Source organism: Syngnathus scovelli, chromosome 1, assembly GCF_024217435.2.
Source record: "Syngnathus scovelli strain Florida chromosome 1, RoL_Ssco_1.2, whole genome shotgun sequence".
Classification (NCBI taxonomy): domain Eukaryota; kingdom Metazoa; phylum Chordata; class Actinopteri; order Syngnathiformes; family Syngnathidae; genus Syngnathus; species Syngnathus scovelli.
The window spans coordinates 23,950,377-23,975,048 of NC_090847.1; the positions used below are offsets into that span (position 1 = coordinate 23,950,377).

The 24,672-nt window shown below is 42.0% G+C and overlaps 3 protein-coding genes and 1 long non-coding RNA gene across 7 annotated transcripts in view; 2 read left to right on the plus strand and 2 right to left on the minus strand.

The window, feature by feature from the left end:
* Positions 1-1,769: 1,769 nt before the first annotated feature.
* On the plus strand, positions 1,770-10,374 carry sparc (secreted protein, acidic, cysteine-rich (osteonectin)). Its single transcript, XM_049752099.2, has 10 exons — positions 1,770-1,880; positions 4,907-4,972; positions 5,173-5,331; positions 6,499-6,583; positions 6,868-6,989; positions 7,205-7,325; positions 8,344-8,477; positions 8,856-9,004; positions 9,102-9,250; positions 10,037-10,374. The coding sequence occupies exons 2-10, from the start codon at positions 4,916-4,918 to the stop codon at positions 10,063-10,065; spliced, it is 1,005 nt and encodes a 334-aa protein (XP_049608056.1). The 5' UTR covers positions 1,770-1,880; positions 4,907-4,915; the 3' UTR covers positions 10,066-10,374.
* Positions 10,083-20,952, minus strand: LOC125987767 (uncharacterized). Of its 2 annotated transcripts, none has more exons than XR_007488154.2 (2): positions 19,383-20,952; positions 10,083-11,433 (listed from the first exon to the last, which is right to left on the minus strand). It is a non-coding gene; the product is annotated as an uncharacterized lncRNA (long non-coding RNA). The 2 variants fall into 2 exon arrangements; XR_007488155.2 differs by lacking the exon at positions 19,383-20,952 and adding an exon at positions 18,620-18,752.
* Positions 12,685-17,483, plus strand: g3bp1 (GTPase activating protein (SH3 domain) binding protein 1). Of its 2 annotated transcripts, XM_068652655.1 has the most exons (12): positions 12,685-12,845; positions 13,681-13,793; positions 13,873-13,954; positions 14,878-15,051; positions 15,262-15,352; positions 15,431-15,521; positions 15,605-15,830; positions 15,900-16,004; positions 16,086-16,206; positions 16,288-16,413; positions 16,566-16,675; positions 16,887-17,483. In XM_068652655.1, the coding sequence occupies exons 2-12, from the start codon at positions 13,699-13,701 to the stop codon at positions 17,136-17,138; spliced, it is 1,473 nt and encodes a 490-aa protein (XP_068508756.1). In that variant the 5' UTR covers positions 12,685-12,845; positions 13,681-13,698; the 3' UTR covers positions 17,139-17,483. The 2 variants fall into 2 exon arrangements, with proteins under 2 accessions (XP_068508756.1, XP_049608005.1); XM_049752048.1 differs by having other exon boundaries at positions 16,086-16,413.
* A 136-nt stretch (positions 20,953-21,088) lies between the features above and the next one.
* The window catches only part of glra1 (glycine receptor, alpha 1), a 34,377-nt gene continuing 30,793 nt past the window's right edge, over positions 21,089-24,672 (minus strand). For both annotated transcript variants that reach the window (XM_049752070.2, XM_049752078.2), the window contains one exon: positions 21,089-23,773. In XM_049752070.2, coding sequence (XP_049608027.1) covers positions 23,462-23,773 — 312 coding nt within the window. In that variant the 3' untranslated portion in view covers positions 21,089-23,461. The remainder of the gene's footprint in view (positions 23,774-24,672) is intronic.

Genomic DNA, 24,672 nt, shown 5'->3' on the forward strand with positions numbered 1-24,672 from the left:
CGATATAAAACAATCACACCTTCTTCTCTCCGCCATCTTTGAGTATCATCACACCTAGTCATTTTCTGCCACCCATGACCTTTGACCTCTTGGTCACGTGATGTCGCTGCTACGCACCAACCTGCCCCAATGCCACGTCAGCGTGGAAAAAGTAGTGAGGCGGAGGGGGTAAGGAGGTAAATAAAGGAGGGAACATTAAAAAAAAAAAGTGAGCAGTCTGGCAGAAAAAAAAAAAAAAGTGGTAGAGTGAGCCCCCCACTTCCTGCCTCCCCTCCCCGCCTCTCTCTCTGGCTTTCTGGAAACTTCAGGACAGGATGGAAAACGCCACGTTGCGTGTCACCCAGAACCTCCACCCTCCTCCAATCCAGCTGGTCCTATCATCATCAAGGACCAGACAGCTGGCGCGCTCGATTGCTTCTGTCTGACTTCAGACATTCCAACGCAGCATGTCATCATTAACAGAATGAAACGTGTCAATGGCCTCCAGGGAGCTCAGGTGTCATGTCATTTTCACTTTTATTAAATTTCCGTCATTGACGAATATATTCATTAAGTATATATGTTAAAGACCAAACCGGTGACTGCATTCTGATTAATTTACCTTTGCCCATTTGATAGAAATTAATGCATGCTTTGAGTTCCGCAATAAATTATTATGGAAACTCAAATACTTGCAGGATGGCACACAGTCCACCCAAAAAGTTTTTTCTTTTTTAGGGGGAGGAGCAACCCCCATTTTCTGTAGAAAACGTTTTTTTTAATCAGTTTATCACAGTTTTCTCGAGCATTTGGGGTTTTTAAACAATTATTTTTCTTCCCAATGCATTCATGAGCGCCAATTAGACTTTAGAATTAGAATTACTATATTCATGATACAAGAAAAATATATATAATTTTTCCATTTTATGACTTCACCACTGTATTATAATCTGAATAAGAATCTTAATTGGCAAGAAAAGAAAAAAAGCAATTTGTTTCCTTTAGTTTCAACAACTCTAGTTTTACAGCAACAAACAACTATAACAAAGATACAGAACACATGATGTGTTTTATTATTGACCGGATTATTTGCGTTTCCATTAATTGCAATGGGAAAAGGTGCCCTTTCCTTTTTCCCCCACATCTGTCAAAATTTGAATCCATAAATAGGAGCTTGACAAATACAACAGCTTACTGTAGCAAAAATAGCACAGTGAAGAAATCTGTTCTCAATTATCGCTTGAGGTAGATACGGCACGCTCCCTTGAGTTGCGCATTAGCACGATGCTAAGCTATGATTATATAAGCTAATGTGCGTGTCCTTTCATGGGATCTTCAACTCTGTTACCGTGGCCGCTGCCCACAAATTGAACTTAACACAATACAACAAAAACAACAATTAATCTATTGCACAATATTTAAAAGAAAAAAAGAATTATTTTTATTTTATCTACAATACCCTAAAAGAAAAAAATAATTTTACAATACATTCTGAAGTCTTTATAGTTTTTGTATTACCAACACCTGTCCTTTTTTAAAAAAAAATTTTTTTATTTATGAGCCGTGACATTGACGGGGGACCAGTTTGTCATTTGTCCCTGTGCCCTGCAAAAATTGCCTGTGCATTTGGGAGTTCCATCAAGTTTTCATCTGGATGATATAAACAACAACTTGGCGTTGAGACGCTCAAGTTATTTTGATGTTCTTTTAGCAGCACTTTGGTCGGCAATGTCAACAAGGGTAGCTCAATTTGTGGTTACAGTTTGGCCTCTCCCACCAGGCGGGGTAAAAAGTGGGGGCTGAGGAGGGGAGGGGGGTTGTCCTACCACAGTGGGAAGCCTTCAGAAGTTCTCAAAGATCTTCTTTGCGCTGACTAGTCCGTTGCTTCTCTGCTCCCAAAGGTAAGACTTTGAAAATACTTCCACCCCACTTGTTTTTTTGTTTTGTCGATTGACAGCTGCCCTCAATGGTCAACTACGTTTGCACTGCGTAAAAGATCATAGTGACAATCTTTTCGAACTTCAGATGTATGTTGTCAACAAGAAACTTAAAAAAAAAAAAAACTGGAAAAAGTTAGAAGCATGAGGACCAAAGTATTTGAGCAAACAAGAAAGGGTCGGTGCGGAATGAGATGTTTGCCACATCGGCAGCGGGGGAGGCAGGGAGGGCATTGGAGGGTCCGGGTGGTAGTGCGTGTGGGGGAGGGTTAGCGGTGGGTTTGTCCCAAGTCAGACAGTTCACTTGGAATGCCAAGAAAAAAGGACAAGCAAAAGGGTTAGGAACATCTCAGCCTGGTGTCCCCTCCCTTGTGAAGGAATGCAGGTCGTCAAGGCAACCTCTTACTTTTCCACCGACTTACCCTAACCCACTTTCAAGATTATGAAAATTTGCAGTAAGTCATCCAAAAGAAATTTCCTAAGGTTCTCACAAAAAAGAGCTCAAATTAAATCAAAGCTTTTGTTTTGTCCAGGAAAGCATCCTAAGTGCTCCCAAATACGACCAAAGCATTTTCCCCTGACAAACAATGATGTGAATATAGCACGGCGGATCTGCAGGTGGGCAAGCTGCGCCATTGTGGGGGAGCATTTACTCCTCTTGTACCCTTTAAATATGGAGCAACTGACGGAAGATGATGTGTAATTATAGCAGTTTAGACATGAGTGGAGCACGAAGGAAGACATTATAAAGTTTGATACACATACATGTACAGTATGTGAATCTTTCTTATCTAGGTATGCATTCAAGTGCTAAAAGTGGGAGGTCTGCTGCCAGGTGTACGCTGCGTTTTTCCCAAACTCTGCTGACAGGAAGTTTTAGTGCAATTGTAACGACGCAGGGAGTTACTTGCTCGAAACTGTAATTCCACCACCACTAGCATGCTGCCAGCTGCGCTAATAGTAAAAACATTTTCTTTTTGGATTAGAAAAACAATGCATGAAAACCATAATCTAGATTTTTGTGATTTTAAGGGCATTATTTCCCCATTCTTACACTAATTTATACATGTTCAATGTATTTCCTATAATCCGTTTTGGCAGCAAGGAAGATGGAGCCGATACTAGCTAACTTTTGGCGGGAGGCATGGTAACCCTAGACTGGTCACCAGTCATTCATAGAATATAAATGTTGTAAATGAAAATGAGCATTGAGACAAGTTGCAGATGACTGAGAATCTCATTAGAAAGTCAAAAAAACAGACAAAAAGGAATTAATGGATCTCAGGTTACTTCCCTGCTCTACTGAGCTTATATTACCTTCTCTTTTTTTCTTTCTGACTATGGAACCTTTGTCTTCATACCAGGAAAAAAAAATACAGCACCACTTGGAGAGTCCCAAATGTTCTTTCAGGAGTATCAAAGCTAAGTTTCCAACTGAAAAAAACAATTTACTTGGTGGAAGTTAGCTGCTCAGAAACTATTAAGCGTTAGCAACAGTGGTTGTCGTACACATAGCTAGCTACAGAGGTAATAAGCAACTGGGAGCCTGGATTAGCAAAACAGTGTTAGCATTAACAACGATTTAAGTGAAGGCTGGGAGGAGTAACACTTTAAAAAAAAAAAAAATCTTATCGTGTCTATGTGTTGGTCACTACAATAAATATTGTAGTAGTAGTAGGAGTAGTAGTAGTAGTAAAGGCATTTGGTGAACTTCAGTTCATGAATCCACATGTCAACATTTATGGCGAGGAGAAGACCAAATTTGCATCTATCTCTTCTTGAAAGCACAACACTCATTCTGTGTGTGTGTGTGTGTGTGTGTGTGTGTTTGTGTGCATGCGTCAGGTAGTTTTCCTGGCGTGCTGACACTGCAAATCAAAGAGGTAGCTTGTAGCGAAGAGCTACTTTATGAGAGCGACTGAGCCTTTTCCAAATAAAACACTTTGTTTGGTACTTGCGTCACCTCCTTCTCGTCCTCCTCACCCAATGATGATGGTCGTGTCCCTCCAAGTCAAACACTTAGATGAGGACTTCTCAATGTTCCCCTCTAGTTATTTTTAAAAGAGACGCTGCCTTGTACGCAACGTTCCTGCTCTGGAACTTTCCACCAACAAACAAACAAATAAACAAGCTCGCTGACCATTACCGTCATCGTCTGAGAACATTTCAGACAAATGTACGCTTTCGTTTTGGGGGAACACAGAAGTTTCTTTTGTTGAGGAAATTGAACCTTCACGTGGGAAATTAAGGCATGGGAAATTAAGGCTTTTTCCTGAATAACGCGAGTCAGATTGTGAAGATTTTGACAATCTGCTGAGGCAGGAATTCAAAGATGATCAGATCATCTGGTGGAACGAAGACAACATTCTGGATGTTGATGTTGAAAGGAAGCCAGTAGAGCAGCAGTAGGTTTTTCATGCTTTGATGCCGGCATTTAACAGCATCCAAGCGTTCCGTGTATATTTCTGATGTCTGCACGATAGAGACACTGAGCGGGAGTCTACCCAAACAAAAGAGCTTTTATGGAATTCTTCATTTGACGGCAGATGGGGGCAGACAGAATTCCTAAACAATGAAAGCTCACGAGGCCTCAAACAGACAGAATGCTTGCTTGTTCAATATCTGAGAAATAAACACGCAATCATGTTGATGTCGCACTGCTTGCTGTAGAAAAAGCTCAAGGGTTCCAAAACACTCTTCTGGGACCTTCTGAATGTTTGAAAAATTGCACTTCTTCTCCAAGACTTTGTGCCATTTTTTGTCAGGTACAACGTTCAGGAAACAAGATTGAAAATGCTTCGTGTCTGATTATAAATTTGGAGCGTCCCTTAAGCAGATAATAGAAATCACGCAAACAGTGATGCAGTAGAGTTAACAGGTGTTCCTCAGGGAACTGTCTGAAGGTTCCTACTGATTCTCAATTTTTCTTAAAAAGCATCTGTGTTGAAATCCAAAGAAAATGACTCCTTGTTTTGCTTTTGTAACCACAGACAAAGAAGATGAGGATGTGGGTCATCTTCCTGGTTTGCCTAGCCGGGCACACCATGGCGGCTCCTGTAAGTCCTCTCTCTGACAACCGATCACTGTGTGTTTGTGTAAAGTCCTCAGCAACCTCAAATGTTTTGTTAGGATAACTTTAAAGCCCAGTTTTCATCAGTCACTCAAAGTTCCTGACAAGTTCTACGTGGTTTTGTTCCTCTAGGATTTTCATCCACATGCACTGACTGTTTAATTCAAGAAATCTTGTGTTTGTCAGACTGAGGAGCAGCCAATGGACGAGGAGCTGGTGGCGGTCGAGGAGCAGCCGATGGACGAGGAGCTGGTGGCGGTTGAGGAGCAGACGATGGATGAGGGGCTGGTGGCAGATGAGGAACTGGTGGTGGATGAGCCCGTGGTGGAAGATTCAGTTGTTGAGGTGATTCAAAACAAGTCATTCACCAGAAAAGTTCTTCCACACTGCAGCCTCGATCCTCTGAACATGACACCAATTGGTCCTGACATTCCCATTTCCGTTCTTTTTTTAAACCACAATCATCAAGACAGCAGAAGAAGACAAAACCCAAATATTTCCGCTTGTTTTTTTTTTTTAACGGGGAAAAAAATCAAGTGAAACAGAAGCTGTTCAGCAAGGAGATAGTTGCCAAGTTCTTCTCAATCGAGTCCAAAGTGGCATGAAATAAGATGGAGAACAAGAAGTAGCATTCATGGAACAGTATGACGATGACACTGAAGCATCCAGATTCTGACATAATGCAAAAAAAAAAAAGGTTCTGGATGTTTGTGTAGGTGCTCCCTCAATAAAGCTGGATTAAGGTACAACCCTCAATATTTAGAACGAAAGAAATCCTTTGGACTTTAGGTAAAATATCTTCAACAAGAAGAGTCCACTTGCCTTTAAACTTAAGTGGAACAGTTGGAACTTTAGTTGTCCAGCTGGTTCTGATGAAGTCATCATGTTTACTTCCATTCCCAATCTTCCACATCATCATCTTCATAGTTGTTAAATCCGAAATTTCCGTTTGGAGACCTTTATGTGGATAAACAGAAAGATGCTTCCCTTTGGAAGTCACTCAACAGGAAATCAAGCGCAAAGACACAATGTTCTGTTTGGTTGGTTTCAAATGAGTGGGAAAAAAAAGGAACTTAAGTATGTGAACGTTGGCTCCTCCCGGGGTCCCGAAGGACCGCAAAGACCACAGCTGGAAAAAGCAGTCTCATGCAACCTCTCAGGAAGCTCTGACGTCTTCCTGGCTTCATCACATGCGGACGCAGCTGCTTGTTTGGGTCCTGCCGCTCACAGGCTGGTTGTTTCAGGGTGGAACCTTCTGGAACGTGTCCAGTCCAACCTCAAAGCCTCGGTGGTCATAAATAAAAACTTGGCTGTGCTCGGAATCACTCCCTATCTGTGGGTTTTTTAATGAAACAAGGAGAATTACATCTCTTGTTAAAACAAACACATAGCTTAGCCTTTAGCCCACTAGCTTGATGCTAATCCCAGCAAATTTCCTCTATATAGAATCTCACATTAATCCTGCTGCCTAATTGACCTCCGGTCTAAACTTTGACCTTTGCTGCTTTCCAGGAGACCGAGGTGGGCTCCAACCCAGTGCAGGTAGAGATTGGGGAGTTTGACGAAGCCATCGAGTTGGAAGACGACGTTGCCGAGAGTGAGCGCGCACACGCACAAGCAACCCCACACGTTCACAGTTGGCCGCAACGTAATGTCTCTCTGGCTTCACACTCGTCTGGACTCAACAACCACAACCACAGGCAAAATGACATATTTGAGACCAGAATTATGTGTAATCAGGAGAAGAGTCGCAAAGCGTACACAGTAGTAGACTGTGTTAGTTGGATGTTTTGCAGGAAGTCCGTGGCATGAAATATACAAAAGGCCAACTTTGTGCAAACGATGCCGCTTTTTAATTCATGATGATGCGTTTTTATCCAGACCCATGCCTGCAGCACCAATGCAAGAAGGGCAAAGTGTGTGAGGTGGACGAGAGCAACACCCCCATGTGCGTGTGTCAGGACCCATCCACCTGCACTGCTGCCGAGGGACAGTTTGAGCATGTCAGTTTTCATCGGCGACCATTCCACAGCCTTTCGCACAAAACAACGATATACATTCCTTCCTTATTCCTAGAACCAAATCAATCTGAATAAAGACTATTTGGTACTGCACACCACACCCAAAAGGTTCCTGGACCAGCAACTCCCGTCTCCGGAACTCAACTAAGAGATCCAGTTGACGTCTTTGCGCCTCACTGTTGCGTTGTTGTGTTCAGGTTTGCGGTACCGACAACAAGACCTACGACACTTCTTGCCACTTCTTCGCCGCCAAGTGCGCCTTGGAGGGAACCAAGAAGGGTCACAAGCTGCACCTGGACTACATTGGACCCTGCAAAGGTGAACCCTCCACCTCGCTAATGTTGAGCCATATGAATAGAACTGATACTACATTCAATGAAGACATTTTGCAAATGATGGATGTAACAAATGAATGGTATTTATTGTTATTTGAGATCCAAGTAAATTGCATTAAGAGCTCGGTCACGAACCAAATTGAAGTTATGTCGAGGTAGTAGTGTACTGCCAAGTGTGAGCTGCAGCAGCTGCAGCGCTCTGTCGACTGAGACGCGTCCAAACACGTTTGTGTACACATTCAAAGCTGGGCTGGAGTGCGGGTGTGCGGGGTTCAAGTGGAGAACAGGCTGACAACACTGATATGGAAAGGGTTCCCACCAAGTCTAGTCAATGAGAAGCTACTCTGCTAGATTAGAATCCAACAACAGGACGGTGCTTTGCATTTCTTTTCTCTTTCACTAAAGAATGACAAATCAAGCATGTATATCCTGGTTTTGTAGGACCCAAACACAAGTCCTTCCAAAACTCACTCCGTAGCACTACCTGGGAAGGACATGAAATGGCGTAGACACGTCGGACAAACAAGAAAATCTCAAAGGCAATACACAATACTGAACGCAAAGCTTGTCCTTGGCCTTTCCTCATTGAAACTAAGAGGAAATGAGTCAGGTATCTGAGACAGATGGGTAACCCAAAATCACAAGAAAAGTTTTTTCCATCCGTGCACGCAATCAATTTCAACTGTTATCCAGACCAAACTGATTTCCGGAAGTTCTGGACTGAATCAAGTCTTCTCAACCACAAGCAGTCAAAAGTGGGTTAGGTTTGACAATTAAGGTGTTTGGAAACGTTGATCCCGTCAGGCAGTTCTAACAAGTCGATTTGGAGGCACAGCTGCCAAGAGCTCGACATTCCTGGAGAATTACCTAATCGGATTTAAAGCTAAATTTGTATTCTGAGAAGGAATTCTTGTCTTCCAAGTTAAATTACTTTCAAGTATTTACTATGGGAAAGTAGGTGTGATTCCTAGCTGCATTAATGGCGTTTTGTGACTGCGCAGAAATCGAACCCTGCTTGGACAACGAGTTGAGCCAGTTCCCTCTGCGTATGAGGGACTGGCTGAAGAACGTCCTGGTGACTCTGTACGAGCGCGACGAGGATAACAACCTGCTGACTGAGAAGCAAAAGCTCAGGGTGAGGAAGGCCACCTGAACGGCTGCCGTCATTCACCCCCTTCTTACTGATCAGGAGATCATGTGAAGCCCTTTGAGACGTTTTTGTGATTAAGGGCTTTATAAACAAATTTGACTTGACTGATGGTACACAAGAAAAGTCAGTGTCAGGTGTTAAACTTCACACGACAGTCCCAAATTTCCACTCTTTCACACAGCTACTGTACCGCTTCTGTTACGTCTGATAGAACCTCAGAAGATTGCCAGTGGGCCCGTAACCCGCAAACTTGTATCGCTACAGTTAATCAAAAGAGTCGTGCATTCAATTGTCTTCAACTTTGGAAGCTGGAAACGGTACATTCAATGTTGTATGTTGACCTCGTGACTTGTGATGTGGCAGGTGAAAAAGATCTACGAGAACGAAAAGAGGCTGAAGGCGGGAGAGCACACCCTGGACCTGCTGGCTCATGACTTTGTGAAGAACTACAACATGTACATCTTCCCCGTGCACTGGCAGTTCAAGCAGCTGGACCAGCATCCCGCCGACGGGTACGCATGCTCAGAAACTCAAGACAACTCGGCCTCCAAATTCGCACCAGTATCCTGCTGACCACGGATACTTGACTGGTCTTGTTTGATTTGACAGCTACCTGACGCACAGCGAGCTGGCCCCTCTGCGTGCCCCCCTCATTCCCATGGAGCACTGCACCACCCGCTTCTTTGACGAATGCGACGCCGACGACGACAAGTACATCGCCCTTGAGGAGTGGGCCGCCTGCTTCGGCATCAAGGAGCGTGAGTAAAAAACACAACTCTCCTGTCAATTTTTTAAAAATTTTTATTTCAAAGTCCAACTCACTTGATATTGAGTCCGGGTCAAATATCTCGGGAATGACATCATAGCCAGTTTTGTTGCGTTAGCGTCTAATTAATGTAGCAACAGCGCTAACTAAACACAAATCAACAATGGAAAATAAGTGTTCTATCACTTGGCAGCTAATGTATAACACACATGTAGGGACATAACAGGAAGTGGTGTGACATGAAATAGCGTGGCAGGAAGTACGTCCTTCAATTATAATATATCAATTATATTTATAGGTCTGTTAGTACATTTCTCAGAATATCATAAAAGGTTGATCATTGGTTTTGATAAGTAAAATCTAATGTTTGTAAATGTCTTATTTTGAAAAAGACACATTATCTACGTTTTTATTACTCTACTTTTACGGACAAGTCAACAACCGAAATGGAGAATTTACTGTTAAGAGGTTGAAATTCAGAGGATTTGAATATTATGTTAAATGAGGTGTCGAAAAACCCATCGCAGCTCCAATTTTATTATACGAGTTATCAAGTTATTTAGCGGTTTAGGTGTTTGTAGACATATCGATGGTTAATAGCATTAACATTTCACAGACGGCAGCAACACTTTGAAAGCGCTGTAGGACCTAACAGCGACAACTGCTGTTTGTATCTGAAAACAATATGTTGTTCAAAAACAAAAGACAAATCCTCCAATTAATCCTTTCCCCACCACTAATCTTTACGTGTGCTCCTAAATGTTTTGTGTCTTTGCAGAGGATGTGGACAACGACCTCCTCATCTAAGATTCGCACAACCGCTCGCTTCTTTGGGGACGAGGTGCTGATCGTTAAGTTTAAGTCAAAACAAAATATCACTTTTGGTGCTAATTGCTCTTTTAATTTTAAGATTTAAGTAACAAACTTTTCTGCCTATACCACTAAATAAGCAAAAATTCCAAAAGCGAAATGTGCACAAACTAACATCAAACTAAAGACTTCTGATGTAAATGTTTTTTGTTTTTATGATATTTAAATTTATGTTTAAGGACTTCCATTGGGCATCAATTAGACTTAAGTGTAAAAGTCCAAAAATAAAGTTTGGAAATAAATGTTCCCTGCGCTTGCTTTTCTACTCCACACTTACTTTTTTGTTTAGTTGTTGGGCTCCACTACTGCGCGCACTCGCTCTAGCCTGGTTTCCATGGCGATGCTATTCCCGCCTAGTTTCCACGGTGCTAAAATAAGTTGGGCATGTTTAACCAAGGGAAAGTCTCGCAGGCTGAGTTTTTTTCTCTCTAATGTGTTTCTACTGACAACAGCAGCAAAGCTTACTTGAAGAAATACACAATAAAATCAATCAAATGATCAAACGTCTGCATGCCTTTGGTATCTTCATCGCAACCACTGCACACACTTTGGACAACGTGCTCTTCAAAAGAGCACTCTCCTGATGCAAGACACTTCCCACACTGACCTGCTATTAGCATGAGCAATTTCTGCTAAACAATTTGGACTCTTCATAATGATCAATTTAGCAAAAGTTAATGAATGAACTTAATTTTAAGATAACCACAAATCTACATGACTTCCTTTTCTTCATCAGAACCCCAGGAGACACTTTTTACATCCTCATCTTTACCAACATCATGATGTCTACCAACATGCAAACTTTGTGTCCCGATAGTGACATTAGCCTCCATATGATGTTAGCATTAGCATTGTTTGGCCACTTACGTTTTCATTTAACAACAAAGCATAATCTTTTAGATGATTAACAAATATGAAGATAAAATAATGAATGTTAGCATTAGCATTGTTTGGCCACTTACATTTTCATTTAACAACAAAGCATAATGTTTTAGATGATTAACAAATATGAAGAAAAATTATGAATGGAATACAAACTACTAATGTCAAGGTGCGGTGAATACACTGGGAGACATTTCTAGGAGGGGAATCATTCATTTCTATTGTTCCACATGAAAATGGAAAAGGATGTTTGCACCTGAGAATATTCCAACGGTGAGCGTGTCTTAACCCATTGCCTGCTGTTGGAATGCTAACGTTAGCATAGAAGCCAGTAAAGAGCCCTCTGGGAGACGACCGCACCCAGTCACCATGCACACCTGCTCATCCCGGACTGGGCGGAAGACAGACAAGAGAGTTCAGCTCCTTAAAAGGAAAAAAAATTACTGAGTGACTCTTGATTCCACAAACATAAACTGCTCAACAAAATGCCCTAACAATGCATTTTTAATATTGTTAAATAATCTTCAGAGTACATAAATGACCGGAATTGATTTAATGTAATTTTTTTATTTATTTTTTATTTTGACATTCCCCTGTGTGAACATTTATTCAAAATTTTAGTCTACTTAGATCTATATAAATTTAATATATTATAAAAATCCAGAAGTTTGATCCACTTTATCTGTATATTAGTTAGCTAGTTATAGCTTCTTCAAATATATCTCAATATCATTACATTATATGTGGTCTTAAGAACAAACAAAGCAATTATCACCAGTGCAATCTTCTTTAGACAAAGTAGCCATAATAGTTTTTTTTGTTTTTTTAAAGTAAATTACAGTTTATGTGTTCTCTACACGCACAGAGCATATTGGACTATCTGATGAGCCAGTTCTGACTATTTTCCTAATTGTAAATTGCTTGGGCTACTAAGTACTGTATACATATATTTACTGCGCATATATAGCTTACCAGTTAAATTCCAGTGATCTGGCAGGCTGGATCTATCTTACAGTTATTAAATATCTACAGTAATCCCTCGTTTATCGCGGATAATTGGTTCCAAAAACCACCCACGATAAGTGAAATCCGCGAAGTACAGTCACCAACAAGAAGTACTGGGCAGGCTAACGAGTTAGCGGAAAGATGCTAATTTGGAGCAATACTACGTTGTCCTAAAGGTTAGACACATGTCTCCTCAATTTAGAAGTTTTATTTTGACTTTTGAATGTATTTTTAATTTGGAAAAAAAAAATCCGCGATGTAGTGTAGCCGCAATAAACGAAACGCGAAGTAGCGAGGGATTATATTGCTTAATAATAATCGCTGAGACCGTTGAAAATACAGTACTTTATTTTAAATTAGCTGTGTAGTGATGGAGCAGTTCAGTCACAATGTTTGTGTAGTAGGATGGAAACATTTTTAAAGTCTTTCATACGCTTAGCAAACATGACAATGAATTATAAAAGCAAACGTTTTCGAGACGTTTTATTATTGCAAAGTACAGTAGCGCGTACAGTGCGCATACAGTTCTTCAGCGGTACGCTCAGCTCGCCCCGAAGCGGCCAACCAGCTGCAGCGCAGCCTCGACTCCGAAACATTTTACGATTGGTTGTACGGACGGCTTACAGCGAGAACTGCGCGTGATTGGCTGAGAGTAGCCGAACGCATAATATGATTGGTTAAAAGTGCGGTTGGGGGAACTGACGTGAGTTAGGGCTGCGCGGCTGAAACCGGCGAGCGAGGGAGCACGTTGTCCTAAGTGCTTGTGTTTCACTCATTCTAATACCACTTTTTGTACTAAAGCCACTTAAACTTGAGGCAATCGACCCCTGGTGAGTAACATCGTGGATTGCGGCGCGTAGAACTGTTAAAAGTTGCCATTTTGCTTCTTCCGCCGCATCGGTTTAGCTAATTGGGTCGGTGATAAAGGAACCGTCTATGTCCTGGAAGGAGAAAGCTATGTAATTACAATATTTATCTTAAAAGACATCGTTTTCAATATTTACCGGCATTTCATAGAGCGACGAGGCACTCCCCGTGATAAGTGCGTTGAATGTCTTTTATCAGGCTCTTCTAGACGCTTTGGTCCGGGAATTAGCCAGCATCCTTGTGCTCCACCGCCATGCTGCGCGCTTTCGTTTTTGCTCCAGGCCGCTGCCCGCCTTTTGCGTCGTTTTTATTTATTTTTATTTATTTAAAAATTATCTTGTTGTGCCACCCAATCCAGCGAATAGTTCTCCTGCTCTCGGCGCTTTTTGATCTACCCAAAACCTACAAGTGTGACTTAAAAGTCGGACCTGGCACGTGCTAGCCGGCGTCACTGAGCCTCGAGGCCCCACCGAAAAGTTCTGGAATCTTCATATAAGTCGGGTTCAGAAAACACGCCCTAACCACTATATTCAACAGTGAGTTGTAGTGTTGTTGAAATTAACCTTTGATTATCCCCTACAAAGTACTTTCGATTAGGACTGGGCCAGTGTGGCATCACAATACATTTCAGGGCTATTACGATAATCAGCAGCTGACACACCATACCTACAATGATGGTAAATGGATTAAAGTCGTGACTGGGGAGTTGGGAGTGAGGATTGATGTCACGTACTAATGATATATGTCCCCTTCTCAATATTTACATTATGTCAATGATGCACCTTTTTTGTCATCCAGTTGAGTACTGAAGAAGAAATGGTGATGGAGAAGCCAAGTGCCCAGCTGGTCGGGCGGGAGTTTGTCCGACAGTACTACACACTCCTCAACCAGGCGCCCGACTACTTGCACAGGTACGGCGGCCTTAAATACGTGCACACGTTCACGACGACTGTGCGCACCTGCCCACTTTCACATCTTTTGTGTGTGTAGGTTCTACGGCAAGAACTCGTCGTACGTCCACGGCGGGCTGGACACGAGTGGCAAGCCACTTGAGGCCGTTTATGGACAGTCGGTAGGTCGCACACCTGCTACACATTGATTGCCGCACATCCTATGCAACATGTACGCCACAACAAAGGCAACATAACCCTTCCTACCCAAAAACGTTCCACGATACTTTCCACACAATGCCTTGTCGAATAACACGGTACGTAGCAATCGCCATGTAAATCAACTTTTCGACCCTATGCTCACACAAGAAATGCTACACTATACACCTCAATCTCGATTTTACTCGCTTCGACCTTATTCAACTTTCTGTCTAATGTGGTCTGGTTAAGGACCCCAATTTTCTTTTTTTCATAAATTTGCAAATAGTATCTTATATGGATGATATAAGCAATTCGTAGCAATAAATTTCCGTGACCAATTTGAAGGCATTACTTAATACGAAATTGAGTTTGATCTTTGACTGCTTTATTACATACAGCTAGGATTGTTTGGTTTTTGATTCAGAGAGGGGGAAGTTCGCGGAAGCACCTCATCTACAAAGACGCTCAGAAGTCAGAGCCTGGCCAGACACATTAGTGGCCGCTTTAGTCTCTTGCATCCAATTCACATAGCATCAAAATGACTAACTCAATCCGCGTGATCTTGTCATCTGCGTAGTGCATCTCTTAATAAAACATCAACAGACTTTGTGTGAGGAGTGTTCAAAGTGACGGACGACAAACTGGCTGCCCAACAACATGCCTGACTTGTATTAACGTAACAAAGACCCCCTTCGGCTGCTTAAAAACATGCCTTTCCAAAAAAACCAAGACTTTCTATACAAAGGAGTTTTGGGGTTAACGCGATTCCCAAATAAGTAAATAGGAGTTGCGAGCTTGGCCCCGAACAACCTCAAGCTGAGCTACCGCTGCACTTCCTTGACAACTGCAGATGTGCCACCGATTAAGCTTGCCAAGACTGAGGACGTGTGCGTGTGTGTTGCAGGACATCCACAAGCGTGTGATGGCGCTGAGCTTCCGCGACTGCCACACCAAGATCCGTCATGTGGATGCGCACGCCACCCTGAATGAGGGCGTGGTGGTGCAGGTCATGGGGGAGCTCTCCAACAACATGCAGCCCATGAGGAAGTTCATGCAGACCTTCGTGCTTGCCCCAGAGGTACCAGCCCGTGCCACCGCTGCCCATATTTCTTTTCTAACAAACATCATTTGAAGAGTTTAATGGAAATAGCTGCCTTGCGCCTGCACTGGCTTGACGTAATTGCAGAGTGACATTGTTTTAACCGGGCTGTAGGTTTAGTAAAAGTGTTAGAATTGTTGATGGTTAAAGTGGTGTGAAAAAGATGCCAACAATGTTCTCCTCACTCAGGGAACGGTTGCAAACAAGTTTTACGTTCACAACGACGTCTTTCGCTACCAAGATGAAGTCTTTGCCGATTCCGACTCTGAGCCACCTGAAGGTAAACAATTTGATATTGTGATGATGTCAAACTGTGGGAAAAACAGTGCTAAGCATGAGTATATACACGTGTATTCAGAGTCCGATGAGGATGTGGAGGAGCTGGAACAGCGTGTTCCCTCTCCAGACGTCATGGCTGACGAGTCTGTGCCTGCTTTCTACCAACCCATGTATGATTGTTATAGAGTGGACCTAAAGTAATTCCCAACACAGCTTACAACCCAGGAAGTCACGACTGTTTCTTTTTGCTTAGTACGGAAGCATCACACCCTGCTGAGGGGGAAGAAGCGGCGGCGAGCCCTCAGCCAGAACCAGAAGTAGAGAGGGAAGCGGAGGTGGTCAACGCGGTGGAGCTGAAGGCCGCCCCCGCGGTGGAGACACAAAGTGAAACCCCCGCACACGCAGCCAATGAGCAGACAGACAAGGACGCTGGCACAGAACCTGCTGAAACGGCGCCCGCCGCGCCGGAGGAGAACCGGGTCAGTGTTTGCATGCTCTGCGCTAACCAGATGCGAACCAGACGCTCACGTGACACATCCTGTTTGCAGCCATTCTCGTGGGCGTCTGTGACTAGTAAGAATCTCCCGCCCAGTGGTACCGTCCCCGTGTCTGGCATCCCGCCACACGTTGTCAAAGCCGCCCCCGCCGCCCCGGTAGGACACGCCTGAGATCGCTGGTGTCCAAACTATTTGAGGTTCTGCCTCTGTTTCTTGAGCATGAGTTCTTATCTGCAGGTGCGGGTTGACGTTAAGTCAGAGTCCCAATCGGCATCACAGAGACCTCCGCAGCGGGACCCCCGGCCGCGAGAGCAGCGTCCCGGTGCTCCTACCCCTGCACACAGAGGACCACGCCCAAGTATGTGCAAAACAGGAAGTTATGTCCAAAGTAGACTTGGCTGTGTCAATTTAAGTTTTTTGTTTGTTTGTTTGCTTCCAGTTCGCGAGGGTGAGCAGGGTGAGGCGGAAGTGAGGCGGATGGTGCGTTACCCCGATGCCCATCAACTGTTTGTGGGGAACGTACCACACGCCGTCGACAAGAGTGAACTTAAGGAGTTCTTTGAGCGTAAGTCATATTGACCAGGCACACTCAAGCAAATGATTTTGGGAGCGTCAAGGATAAACTGTATAATCTATCAGGATTTGGGTAAAAAAAAAAAAAAAAGTCATGTTTGACATCACATGCCTAATGTCAACGGTGCGTGTGCTGGCCCGCAGAGTACGGAACAGTTTTGGAATTGCGGATCAACAGCGGAGGAAAACTTCCCAACTTTGGCTTCGTGGTGTTTGACGACTCGGATCCAGTTCAGAAGATCTTGAGCAGTCGGGTGAGCTTGGCCTGCTCGTCTGTCCTTTGACAAATATTTCTGCTTCGGCCACTTTGGTGTCAGGATGGTTTTTCTTTTCATCTGGCCCCAAACTTGATATTAAATTATTTGCCTTTTGCTTAATTGTGGGAATGAATTGCAATGGAAGATTAAGTTCGAGTGAGAAAAAGTCCCAAGATTTTTTAGGTGCTTATGTCCATTTCATCTTCAGCCCATCAAGCTGCGTGGCGAAGTGCGCCTCAACGTGGAGGAGAAGAAGACGCGCTCAGCCCGGGAAGTTGAACGGCGGGATGTGCGGCCTCGCGGGCCAGGGGGACTAGGCGGTCCGCGAGAGCGCATCGGCGGTGGTGCTCCCAGGGGCTCGCCTGGGGTGGCCCGTGGGGGAGCTGCCCAGAAACCTAGCTTTGGTTCCGGCCGAGGTGCACCACCCAGTGAGGGCCGCTACTCAGCGCAGCGCCCGTGAGGCGGATGGTGGCGATGTCTTGATGATTGGACTTGACCAAATTGACCTTGGAGCGTCCTTCATGTCTTTGGACTTTAGTTTAGTTTGCAGTTTTGGTCGTGTCACTGTCCTGTCCTCGCTGCCATCTTGACTCACGGACGTGTCCTGTTGTATTTTTTTTCCTTCCCTTTTCCCCTCCAAGTGGACTGGAAGTGGGAAGTGGACTTGAATCTCCCCCTTGTTCTGTTCCTTAAAGGAACGCCGTCGTGCTGGTGCTGGAGGCACCGGCATCTTTTTAGCAAGCTTGGCACTTCCTGCTGAGCATGCCCACCGCAACTAAATTAAAATGAGTTCCTCTTTTAAAAACCTACGTGTCCAAGCCCTTTTCTTTATGATGTCAACACTCACTAACACTTGGACGAGTTCACACACATAGTTAGGAGACTCCATTGGACCACAAATTTGTATTCAACAGATACAGGTACTTCTGATTTTGTCCACAAATCAGAATTTAGCAGTGATTTCTAATGATCAGAAAGAGTTATTATTTTGCTCCTGGTGAAAGAAGGGAACTCTTTCATAGATAGGTTTTTGGACATCATCATAGTCATGGCTCTCCTCTGAAAGCCCCCATGGCTGATACCAAATCAATGTTTCCTGGCCCCAATGAATGCAACAAATGTTTTAAAATAAGAATAGTAGTTCAAGGTTTCATACAACAGACATTTTGGTGGAAATTTTAGCAGGTAATGTAGAAGTTGATTAGCTATTTTGTGAACTGCATAAAATAAGGTCATAGCCCCAGGTTTTGCTCCATTCAACAAAAAGCAGTTCGTCAGCCTGCCACTAGGGGGTGGTGACGCACCGCCAACAAAAACCGTTTGTTGTTCATTTATTCCTAATGGACAAATCAACGTGGAAGACGACTTGTTTACCTTTAAAATAAACAAAAATGCAGTATCCATCGGTCAGTTGCACATCAAGTCCAATCATCACAATTAAAACAAATGTTTACATAACTTGAGCCTTTTAAATTCAAAACTAAAAATGAATTAGAGGAGCAAAGATTGACAACTAATTTATTAAACACAGCGATAACTATTTAGATATCATTCAACCTAAAATTGTGTCAAATTTTTCAAACACTTTTGAAGACAGTATTAAAAAGCAATGCAGTTGTAGCTACTGAGTTGACGCAATAAGGACTATGCCAGTCACCTGTACCCGAAGAAAGTTTGTTGTCTTGTCAAGTGCTCAGTCAAATTGATCTCCTTTTAATGCAGTACTTATGTTTTTACAGGAATCTCATTTTCTAAAGTGCAATTCATCACATTCAAACAGCAATTTTGTGATACAAAACTTTTTTCTCATCTGGTGTAGCAGACTACGTTTGGATGCACCGGTTTCAATCAGCACAACCAAATAATGCGATTTGATTTGCATTTGACTTGACAACAGTCAAAAAGATTCCATCATCCGCAATTAAAGTTGGTTTTTCCTACCATTTGCGATTCTTCAGGAGTAGCCGTCGGAAAATTATTTTAGTTTTCTGATCGAGCTCCATTCAAACATTTCATTCCCAGTGGGCGCACCCCCCTCGAACTTTCTCGCGTGATCGCCCCCTATGGGTCTGGAGTTTATCAATGATTCCGCACAATCACGTTTCATTACTGATATACGCCATTCTATATATAGAACGCCATGTGACGCTTGCACGAGACAACTCAGGGAAAGCAAAATACTGCTCCTGACTGTTAATTTCGTCTCAGCGGTCAAACCGTTTTGTTTCATTTTGGCTGCACAAGATTTTATTCGTATTTGAATTACACTGAACCCAACATGATATTTACTTAAGGATTGTGACGAGTTCACAATGTCAGTTTGAAGTTGGAAGAGGTCAAAAGAAACATTGCCGTTTTCATTTGTTAGGGCTCTTGCACTTTAGAGTGGAAGCAAATTTGTTCTTGACAATTTTTGATGCACTTCCCGCTAGCCCTTACTCGCGTTTGTGGACGTATCACAGGGATCCGCCAATTTGCCACCTGCATGCTGTCAATTAAATATGTGATCAACAACTATGGATTTAGTGCAGAGGTCTTAAATCCTCGTACTCGGGGTCCTACAAGTTTTATGTCTACCTGCTGCACACCTAATTCAAATGAGCAGGATTGTTACCGGGTCCACCCCGTGGTTTACTAAACTGTTCAGTGAATTTATCATGAACTAAGCAACAAACGAACAAAAAAAAATTCTAACGTGTCTTACCTGATGTGTTTTGGATCAAAAAGGCTTCTCCAGGCAATCACAGGCATTTTCCCAAGCAAGTCATTATGTCCACGAGGCCTTTTCCACAATGCTCTTTCCACTTTGTTGATATCGGTGCAACTCCGCTCATATGCATTTCAGCCGCTATATTGGCCCAAAGAGCGCAAACATGTAAAAGCTACTATTGGCCACAACTCATGCCAAGTAACTACACACTGACTTGTGCCAACGATCAAGTTTGTCACTCTTTCATCTCAGACAAGCAATGTCAACCGGTGGTCCGCGGCCCTCTAGCGGTCCGTGGCAGTATTGCAGATGGTCCGCTCAATTGAAAATAATATGGATTTCAATCATCTTTTTTTGGGAACAATACCATAGCCGTGAAAGATTTCGTATTGCATTCCTGACATACAATGTATCACCGTCACCATGTTTTATCATAAAAGATTACCATCAAATATAAACATCAGTCAAGAAATCAGACGTCAGTGTCAAGTTTTATTTGCAGTTTTTTAATCTTCTTTTTTGAACATGACACATCTTTGAGCGAGCAGTCGCCGACATTGTTCAAAATGATGTTGATAAAAGGTCGTTAATAGAATAATTAGTAGGACATATTTCAATAAATAGAATATATGTATATATATATATATACAGATACAGCAGAAACGCTACATTCTTTTTTTCAAATTGCTTCACAGTTTTTTTGTTGTGTGCAAGCAAAAAAAAGCAAACCATCCGCCAATATCTCGTCATCTTCATATTCATGCAAAATATTCTTGGTCAGATTTTGCAAAATCAAAGTAATTTGCGCCACTTCTATTTATTTTTATTTTTTTTACTTCATGTGGAACAAGGGGGTAATCCTTGTTCTGCTCGGACGGAGCACGCTGGCGCTGGCTGGCAAAAGCAAACAGGTCGCACAAAAACGTGCCACCGCAGAAGCTGGAAAAGCTTGAAAAGTCAAAGAAAGGAAAAGAGAAGAGTAAGGCCATTCCGACGTGTGCAAAAAGAATCAGCAAGAATCCAGAATCAATCGTCTCAGCCATCCGTCAAATGCAACAAATCAAACATGCGACTTGAAAAGACAACCCCCCAAAAATAGAACATCCCCCCCCCCCCACCTCAAGCATAATACTCTATAACTGTGACGTGAGAACGTGACCTCACGCCAGCAGGCTTTGAAGCAGAGCTCCTTTGTAAGCACAAAACTGTTTACAGGTCAAAGGTCGGAGTGAGCAAAACACAACACGACCCTTACATCAATAACCATCTTAAAATATTTCATGTTTGTTTTTTTCCCCTCAAATGGGTTATATTAAAATGTATTCCTCGCATATTTTTAATTTACCCATTTCATTACATAATTTAATTGATGCAAATTTAATATTATAAATATTAATATTTAAACTATCAAAAATAAATAATTTTACATAAATACCAAAAGAAAAAAAATCCAAATGCATATTTTATTAAGCTGGTTAATATTTTTTTATTTTATATCTTATTCCTAACAAAACCATAAACCAAATATATATATATTTAATAATCTTGAAATAAATAAATCAAACAAATATCTACATAAATTATCAAAATAAATGTTTTACTCAGACGTTGCACTAATTTGTCGGTTTGTTTTAGATAAAATACAAAAAAATTATATAAATGCAAAAAAGTAAAAGCTCATTTATAAAATAACCACTTAATACATTTATCAATTCATGTATATTTTATATAATACATGTACATTTATATAATCAATTAAAACAAAACGACTGTAATAGGTAATATTTCTAATATTTTATATATCAATAAAGATGAGAATTCATTATTTTATTCATTTTCTTTGCCCTCACGAAAAGTTTTCCCACCCCGTTCATAGGTCCTTATTTTGTTTGTTTTCCTTTGCATGCCCTCAAATAACTAGCCAGCTAGCTAGTTTCCCCAGCTAGCTAGTTAGCAGCAGTAGCTATGGCACTAACTGACATAATAAAAACGTAAATTCAACCTCATCAAAAAGGATAGCAAGGTAGCATGGCTTGTTAGCATGAAAACAAGCAGCAGGAATAGTGATGCTGAAAATTAAAACAAAACAAACAACTCAACCAACCTACATTTTCAACATTATTTTCAAATTGCAAAGACGTAAAAGTTTGCCTTGTCGGAAGCACTAGAGGGCTGTGTACCATAGAAAAAAAATTAAATAAACATTTACACCTAGTGTGGTGTTTGCTGCTACAGGATGCTAACTTTCTCGTGAGTCAACAATGGCGTTTGAATGGCACAAAAAGCCTAGGAGCTAGTTGTTGTAAAAATCAGTTTGTCAATTTGTATGTTACAAAAAGCAGCTGATGACGAAGCTAAGCTAGCTGTTAGTCAACAAGCACTAGCATGTGTTTCATAGTTGTTAAACGTTTTTTACTCTTTCACCAACAAATTGGATGAAAAATCAGGGATTTGCCCAAACTACCTGACATTAATTTGTCAGTAGCAGGTGGACCAAGAAATGTTTGAACAGAAGTTAAAAGATAAGATGCTGATAGATAATATCAATCAGCGTAAGCCTGAATTATGAACAACACAAAAACCAAAGAATGGTCTATATGCTGAAAATAGCTAATGCTGATGAGGCTAGCACAGAGGCCCAGGGAAAAACCCAGTTTGTTAGCCAATTGAGCATTAGCATTTATGCTGCCAGTTTCAAATGTCTTTGCTTTTTTTCCATTCTTTCCACGAAAATCTCACACAATTATTGTAAATCTTTGAGTTGACAACATTTTTGCACAAGTTGCTGCTGGTTTGGACTATGATGGACACACATCTGCCAGAAAAAAAAAAGGCAAAAAGTGAAAGTGTGACGTTTTGTCGGCGACTTCTGTTGTAGAAATTCTTCTCTGTCAAAATAAAATTATTCGAGTACTCGCTTGGTGTCACATGACAGATAATCGGTGGATGATTGGCAGGTGATGGCGACATCATTTGCATACGGAGCGCTTTGCATAGAGAAGCCGAGTGAGGATCAAGTTCAGGAAGCACAAATCACACCAGTCAGTTTGGCACATCCACCCTCCTGTCTCCCACAAAACTAAAAAAACAAGCCTTGTACTAGAAAAATAAAGTTATAATAAAACAAAATAATGAGAATAATTGTATACATACAAAAATAAAAACCTCCTTATATATATATATATATATATATATATATATATATATATATATATATATATATATATATATATATATATATATATATATATATATATATATATATATATATATACATATATATATATATATATATATATATATATATACATATATATATATATATAAGCTGATGAAAAAAATAAATGGCTAAAAACAAGAATAAGATAAAAGAAAAAATATAATCTATATTAAAAATACAAAAAGAAAAAAGGAATAATCAAAATTTGAACAGTGATAAAATATAAAAAAAACCAAATCTGCTCAGTGTTTCAAAACAAAAGATTAATAAGCACAGGTTCCTGTGCGCGTCTTAATGTACTTTTTGTCATCACTGCTGGGGGTGAAGAGATAAGCGCGCTAGCATTAACATCAAATCAAAAAGTTCATAAATATTCTGGTCATGTCCCAACAAAGAGGCGGAGCTTGAGTTTGTGACGCTATTATGCAGGTGACTCCGCCCAAATGGCTTGGTGGGCGTGGCCTCTTTAGCTCACTAAATTTTTCTTTCTTTTTTTGACTCCGCTTGTCATGCAGCCATTCATTTCCTGTCTGGAGGAAGAGGAGAAAAGGGAGGATGAAGAATGCAGAGAGGGACTGTGTATCATGTAAGATTCTGAAGCGGGGCAAGAAGAGGAGGATAAGACAGAGTAAGAAATGGAGAAGAGAAAGGTGTGGAGGTGTTGATAAAGAGGTGGTAGGAGGAAGAGGAAATGGAGACGAGAAGTACAAGATGAGGAACAATGAAAAGGAGCAAAAGATGAGGATGAGAGAGAGGAGGAAGATTATGATAAAGAGTAGGGAAGATGATAGGATGAAGGAGACAAAGAGGAAGAGGACGCTGGAGGGGGAGCGCGGTGCTTGCGATTTTGCGTTTATTGTTTGTGTATGTCTTCGCTGCGAATGATCTTGTAGGTGATCCAGTAGAAGATGTTGAAGATGAGGAAAACGAGAGGGAAGGCCACCCGCGACACTGTGTCGATGCGTTTGGCGCGGCCGATGAAAAGTTTTTTCATTTCCTCGATACTCTTCTCGGGCGCCGCCCCCACCGCGTGCCCCGCCCCTGCCGCCGGGGCATTGTTGTTGTTGCCCTTAATGGCCGTCATGCCGTCCTTCTGCAGGCATGTCGGGCCCACGCCGTAACCCGAACTCGGGAAGCTGAAGCGACCGTCGCCGCCGTCGTCCTCCTGCAAGCACACCACAAATTGCCAAACACAGACACGTGTGTTCTCCACCTTGGGCAGTGGAGGTCTTTGCGTATCCCAACAATCTTCAAAACTACCAGCTTGACCTTTTGGAATTAGGGCTCAAAAATGTCAACTTTCTGTCCTCACACCACAAAACGCATTTGCGAGAATGATAATCGACCAACAAAAGCATCTCGTGAATCAGCCGTCCCACCCTGCTCGTGTCCCCCAAACCATCACTCTTGTTTAAATCACAACAAACAACATGTACACATAAACACACGCTCCACTTGTGTGTGTGTGTGTATCAGGTAGCACACTCCATTTTTAGCCTTCGTGTCCCAATTCTGTCCTTGACTTCAGGCAACACCATGTATTATGCTTTTTTAGCGCGCGGGCACACACACACACACACACACACATACACACACACAATACACACACACACACATACACACACACACGACCGATGACCTCAGTGCGCCCTTGAGCTAAACTATGACAGATGTTGGCCGGTCTCGCTGCCAGGATCAATGGGAGACAAAAAAACTGGAGACAAAATGAGGAAAATGAGAAAGAGGAGGAGTAAGAGGAAGACAAGGAAGGAGAAGAAGAGGAAAGGGCAAAAAAGAAGAGGAGGAAGAAAAGTAGTCATAGGGTGCTTGATGATATTCTAAGCAACTTCCAAGAAACAGCAACAGGAAGAACAACTGGAGAGAACAGCAAATGGAAGGAAAACAAGACCAGAACAAGAACAGGAAGTGGAAGATGAAGAGAACAGGGCATAGAGGGAAAAAAAGGAAAACAACAGCAGGTATACTCAAGAACAAGGAATGAAAAGACAGAGGAAAACAGGGAGGTGATTAAAAGGACAGCAAGCGAAAGTGACAAGGAAGTGC